The sequence below is a fragment of the Rhynchophorus ferrugineus genome, unplaced genomic scaffold, assembly GCF_030347505.1.
Source record: "Rhynchophorus ferrugineus isolate W39M unplaced genomic scaffold, kcgeb_rfMv2 rfM4, whole genome shotgun sequence".
NCBI classification, from domain to species: domain Eukaryota; kingdom Metazoa; phylum Arthropoda; class Insecta; order Coleoptera; family Curculionidae; genus Rhynchophorus; species Rhynchophorus ferrugineus.
Genome location: NW_027472583.1, coordinates 24,193,844 through 24,200,620, shown reverse-complemented (window position 1 = coordinate 24,200,620; position 6,777 = coordinate 24,193,844). Strand labels below are relative to the sequence as shown.

General features: G+C 33.5%; 1 protein-coding gene across 1 annotated transcript; it reads right to left on the bottom strand.

Annotated features, from left to right (window-relative positions):
- Window positions 1-5,032: 5,032 nt before the first annotated feature.
- LOC143195247 (uncharacterized) lies at window positions 5,033-6,291 on the bottom strand. Its single transcript, XM_076402240.1, has 2 exons — window positions 6,122-6,291; window positions 5,033-6,019 (listed from the first exon to the last, which is right to left on the bottom strand). Exons 1-2 carry the CDS (start codon window positions 6,138-6,140, stop codon window positions 5,154-5,156), a joined length of 885 nt encoding a protein of 294 aa, XP_076258355.1. The 5' UTR covers window positions 6,141-6,291; the 3' UTR covers window positions 5,033-5,153.
- Between the last annotated feature and the right edge of the window lie 486 nt (window positions 6,292-6,777).

The window sequence follows — 6,777 nt, the reverse complement described above, 5'->3', positions numbered from 1 at the left end:
AATTTAGTGAATAAGTTATATAGCCTTGCTTATTAATATTATTAATCCACAACATAGGGGTACTACATATTTTTATCAAATAACTTCTTCAATTAATGAAATTATAAAGTTACTTTTATATCAAATCCCTGTAATTAAAGAAATATCAATAAGTTAAATATGTTGAATATACTATAAATTTTAAAGTTTAAAACTGTTATGGCTTAGAGCACCGAATATAACAATATAATCATAAAAACTTATTCTTTATATACAATGAATATCCTTTACTTGTTTTAATTATATATATTTAATTCTGATTGAAACGATAGGTACTTAATTCACAGTATATACACAATATTACGCTGTATATTAAGTCACTCAACTAAAACTCAAAGTTAGAGCGGCAACGTTGCGACGTTTTGACTTCATAAATTTAGATTACTTGAGTTCACTCTTTTATTGTATAGACTATATTGTTTTTTTCGGTAAGTAAATCAAAATAAATCTATGTTAATAAAAACATTATTTTTAAAAATTAATTTAACACCAAAAGCTATATTTTAAAGTGCTCAAAACAGCTCAGGCTCAGCCACATTAATAAGTGCTTGCATATATTTTGATCAGCGATATGTATAAATGAAAATGTTAAATATAAATGTATATATCTGATAAATTTGATAGTTTTTTGGCATTCCTCTGGATAACTTAATCCTTTTCTATGTGATAGTTTAAGTTATTCAGTATCTACAGACGCTAATACCGCTGAGATTTGTGCTTTCGAATCTTATTCTCTTTTCTTGAATTGATATTGTGACTGGCGATAGAAAGAGGTTCTATTAAGACAATCCCAAACTCTAAAAGTCACGCTGTTCATATAGAGAACTAAGCGGAATATTCATGGCTATAAAGTCTTGCTCTGAATATGTTCTACCAACGTTCATTGAACAAGTTGGTCGACGAAAATGTTCTTCTTACCTAGCAACTTTCAGCCACACGTTGCAAGTGTTGTGAAGGATATTATTGCAGTTCAAATTCTGCCACATCCTGCATCATCACAAGATATATCGCCTTCTGATAACCACAGAATAGCTTAGCTGTTACAAGTTTATAAATGCCGAAGAAATGAGAATAGGTATCGATGACTGAAATGCTGATAAATCATCACTACCTTTGAAGATTTAAAGAAGTTTTTAAATATATTTTTGATAATTTTTGAGGTGAAAATATGGTTAGAGTAACATGCAACCACTGAATATTGGAATGATTTGTATTTTTTAGATCTAATTTTCTTATACTTCATCTGTTTACCTACTTGATCTTTTAAGCTCAAATTCTATCTCTTTAAGATGGATCCTGAATTTGGATCGTGAATGGATCCTTTTTGGTTTTGACAGCGTGGAGTTATTCCGAGTTATAGAGTGTGGAGTTAAAATTTCTATAAACTTCAATACACACATGCCAACGATCTTGTAATCTATAGATGGGTGTTCTCAGAGGATGTTTTTCTCTTTATTTCACGAAAATCCAACTACATCAAATTGACGAAAAAGTTATAATACTCACCACTCCATAACATTCTATTTTACTTTTATTTTATGTACACAATATACTATGCAAGCGACTATAGAAAGTTAAAGCTTTACTGAAGCTTATTATTGTGTCTGGTGAAATACTTAGTGTTTTTACTTATCCTTCCTTGTCGATTGACGATCTCCCAAGTTCAGTTTGGGTATGTTTTGAACTTTCATAGGTATATTTGATTAAAGTTTCTTTACTACCAATTTGTGATACATGAAAAATTATTTTTTTCATGTACATACATTTTTAGGAAAAGTTATTTTGACGCATTTTTCTTGGGTCCTAAGTAAGCCAGTCTAACAAAAACTACCGTAACACTTTAAAATCAGGATTTATCCACGCTCTTTCTCAGGCTTAGTTTTTGTCTTATCATAATGAGGATTGGAATGTAGCCAGCAGGCGTTTTTCTTAGCTAATTTTAATCCAATTTCTGCGTCGTTAGCGGAATTACAAACGAGGGGCATTTCGCAAATTGCCATAATTGAATTTTTTCTTCTTTTTTTATCTGTTATGAAGGAGAGGATAAGAAGATTCCTTTTGTCGTTGCACAAATTATAGAGATAAGTTTTAATTAATTTCAGAAGCTTAAAGCGAAGTTATTTTTGAAATACCATGATATTGATATGTAAAATATAAATTATGGATGCAAATAGTTTTTCAATCATATTTAATATAAGGCTTGGTTGGAGAAGTGGTCAAGATGATAGGACTGCCATTTTAGTGTTGTGATAGTGGAGTGTTCTAATCCAGCTAGGGAATGGTGTCATTGTCCAAAAGACACGAGTGTAAGATCCGTTAAAGTAAATGATCCCCGTTACATCAGTAGCTAACCTGGGTAAGACCAGATATCTTCTGATGTCGTCTGTAGGTTGGTCATTCGCCAGTTTAATGCCGAGGGTCGTGGTTTGGTATTCGTTTATAATTTCAAATTCAGCAAATATTTCTTTACATTCATTAGTGAAATTTATGTGAGTATATCTCTGTGTCGGATGATGTGTGGTTCACAATCACCTCTGGAGAAAAAGTGAAACGCACTACTACTTGCAAATGTGACTGTTAATTAGTTGGATACTGAGAATTATATCCTGGATGCTCCTACCCAGGCTACCTCGAGGTAGTTTATGAGATAGGACTTATAACGATATTCGGCTACTGGATTAGTTAATCTCTTTGAAGGGGGAGGGACACCTAAATACGACTTTTTAGATGGCGTCTTGCGCTACTAAATAAATATGTAAAATTCTCATAATATTCCAACGTAGCGTACTGTTACCTTGTTCAGTACGTCATCTAGTTAAGAATTTTATTGATATCAGACTCGAACTATGAGCATAATCGATTCCCATTTTACGTTGTTTAATATAATTACTTTATTGTAATTAGTTATTTATAATAATTTAAGTTCGACATGAACAAGTATATATTTATTCTATTACTAGCTGACCCGACAGACTTCGTCCTGTCAAAAAGATTTGTAATGTGGCAGTTTTTGTGCCTACGTATTTTAAAAAATTCTCCTGAACAGAACCATCACCCTGGTGATAGGGCGTTGTGAATAAAAAATAATTAAATAAAACATATATAAGGATTGAAAAGTAAGTAATCGCTTTATTGTTAATCATGTGAATCATAATTATTATTATTATTATCATTATATTGCTTTGTGGTATACGATGTTTTTTGTTTGATTACCTGGCGCATAGATAAACAAATCTGATGGTTTTCCAACACGGGAACAGGCAACATACAATTGACCATGTGAGAAACATGGGTTTTCTAGATTAATACCACAAACACTTAATGATTGCCCCTGGGACTTGTTTATAGTCATAGCAAAAGCAAGCCGTCAACATGTCTATAGGAAATTTGCCATTACCAATGTCAATGAGTTGTTTAGAGAATATGTTTCCAGATTGGTCATTTTGCAACTCGACACGCATATTCTTGCTTAAATGAAGTACTTTAACATGTTTCCACAAATTGGAGGACTTTAGACATGCATTGAGTTCATCAGCTGGCGTTGATCGTGGAATCACTGGCAATGTTTGACGAAAATCTCCTGCTAATAAAATCATTGCACCACCAAATCGGTTATTATTGCTACGTAGATCTTTTAAGGTTCTGTCTAAAGCCTCCAAAGATTTTTTATGTGCCATCGTGCATTCATCCCAAACAATCAATTTACATTGCTGCAAAACCTTTGCCATTGCAGAGTTCTTCGAAACGTTGCAGGTTGGAGTTTCATTGCTTTGCATATTTAATGGCAATTTTAGTGCTGAATGGGCTGTTCGACCACCTTCAAGCAAAGTTGCTGCGATTCCCGACAAAGCGAGTGCAAGTGCAATTTTATTTTGTGAGCGAATTGTTGCTAATATTAATGAAATAAAAAAAGTTTTTCCTGTACCACCAGGTGCATCTAAGAAATAAATCCCTCCAGTTTCATCATTTGTTACTTTCATAAGAGTTTCAAATACATACTTCTGTTGTTCATTTAACAGTGGAAGATTTGTTTGAATTTATTCTTTCAAAGCGTTGAGATCATACAGTCTTTCTCGATGCAACTCTTGGTTAATAGCGTCATGCATTGGACGATTGGGCTCGGTCAGGCCTAATTGAATTAATAGTTTGTTTGACATTATCAAGCACATGTCCTCAATTGAAATCAATGCTTCATTGTAAATTTCTTCACTGATTTGTATATTTGGATTTCCCATTCTATTCCGTATTTGATACAAAATATCATCACACATATAATATTTGTACTTCATCCACAAATCAATTGGGTTTGATGGGAAGCATGTAGATATGATTATAGAAAACAATGTTCGTATTTGATGAGTGTGTGATGATATTACAGCATCATTGAGAGTTTGATCCCAATGAGCGTCATTTTCAAGCAATTGCAAACGTTGACAGGCTTCTCTGTAGGATCCACACAATTCACCATCAACAGTTCGTAACTGTTGGAATGATGTTGGGCCACGTACATTGACTAATAGCAGTCGTAAATAAAAACATTCATCATTGCTTGGATGTACTGAATAAATCCGGCCAATCGCATCGGTGGAATATACATCTGTATATCCTGGAACTGGTTTTCCTTGTTTCCGTCGTATAAATCTCCTTGAGGATTGATTCCAGGTATAATATTTTGGCATTTCAGAATATAGCAATGTTTGTGCGAAATCATCGTTTTGGCATGTCTCAAAAAAACTGGTTAATGTAGTAGATGGTGGCTGAGCAGCTCTTTGTACTGCGTTCTGTGCTGTAAAATACACTCTTTGTCCATTTTCTAAATGCACAGCTAAGTGAACAACAGAAGGGTGTCTCTCATGAATAGGAAAAGAAAATATTCGCCAAACTGCTTCATTACTACTGACATAGCGGCCCATTTGGTATTGGGTAACTTCATCATTAGAATTCTCTGCACCAATTCCAATCACAGCCATATCACTCCCTTTGGTTACATATTTGCAAATGTATTTAATCGATTTCACTGAATGGCAAGATTCAACGTTGATGTGTGCTTTGAATGTCTTTGATAAAATGGGTGAATATGGAACAATCCAACGATTATCTATTTCAATATCTTGTTAATTTAATTTGACAATTGTTGATTTTCCATTGTCTGCTGTCGATCTGCGACGATACAATGGATAACCGTCATTACCAGTAATTGTTTCCGATATTAATGTCCGTGGATATCGTTTTGAACATTTACCATCCATCATACACGGTGAATTTTGATTAAGAGTTCCACAGGGACCATGTATCATGTTTTTGATAACTACCTCATGCAATCCAGGATCTACTTGTACATTAGGGATTTCAGCTGATATCACTGCATCAACTTCATTTGGCCTTATCTTTTCAACCAACCAAACCAAAATGTGTGCATGTGGCAATCCTCGTTTCTGCCACTCCACAGAATACATCCAGCAGCGTGTCTCACCAAACACATTATGTTTTACGATGAAATTCATTAAAGATTTCAACTTTTGTCTAAAGACTCTGGCTGTAATATCATGACGATCAATGGATGATTTCCCAGGTAATAACTCCTGCTTAATTTGTATCCATTGCGGATTGCATGTAAATGTGATGAACAAATCTGCTGTACCATAATGACGAACATACGACATGGCATCTTGAGCATATTCGTGCATATGCCGAGGGCTTCCGATGTATGTTGCTGGAAGAATAGTCATCCGACCGACATTCTGTGCATTTCCATCAGTATTAATCGCATCTCGAAGGTGAATATACTCTTCAGATCGGAGTTTGGTTTGATTCAACCTGATTAATGTTAATCTCTCCGTTTCAATTTTAACATACATGTCATCAACATATTTGTGATATAATCGCCGACATTTCAATATGTGATTATCTGCATTTTCCCGAATCATTAGGCGGTATGAATAATAGTTCATTGAACTGACTTTTTTGTTGGTTTCAGAACCTGTAAACAGATTTTGTTTTAATAACATTCAAATATAAAATTAAAATACATAATATAGTGACTGAGATATTATCGCCATAGCTAAACTAATATTTTAGTTACCTGTAATGGGATTTATCATTTTTATTGATAAATCGTAGCCATCTTCACCTTGCCAAAATATAATGGGATATTGCAGTGCATCATATGAGCGGTGTGTTTCCTTTATAGGTTGTAATTGAAAATTCCGACGATGTAAAAAATATCACGGGATTCCAAGTTTTCTCCAACTACAACGATAGCAACTTCATCAATAGTTGGTGCATTAAAACGTCTTGTATGTTGACCTGCAGGTGTTTTATCAGCTCTGATTACAATTTTGTGATTATCGGATGGCATCAGATCCAGGGCAGTTTTAAACAATATAATCAATTGATTGTGTTGATGAAATAAAGTTTGTAATTGTTCTACAATAGACCTTTTTACTAAATTGTTATGTGCACAACGCAGATCAATTTCTTGTGGTGAATTGCCCATAAAATAAATTTGCAGGAATTTGTTGTCGCTATCTGACACTGGTAACAGTGAACCTGCTCTGTGATATATTTGCCCTTGTATCTGTAAATAAAAAAAATATTATGGTGTGGTATAAATTAATGGATTGTCAATGATCAAACTTAAATAATATTTGATCTTAAAAAGTATATATTTAGTTTTAACTAATATCTATCAAATATAAAATATAATAAAAGTGTCACTGAAATTGAATCACCATATAA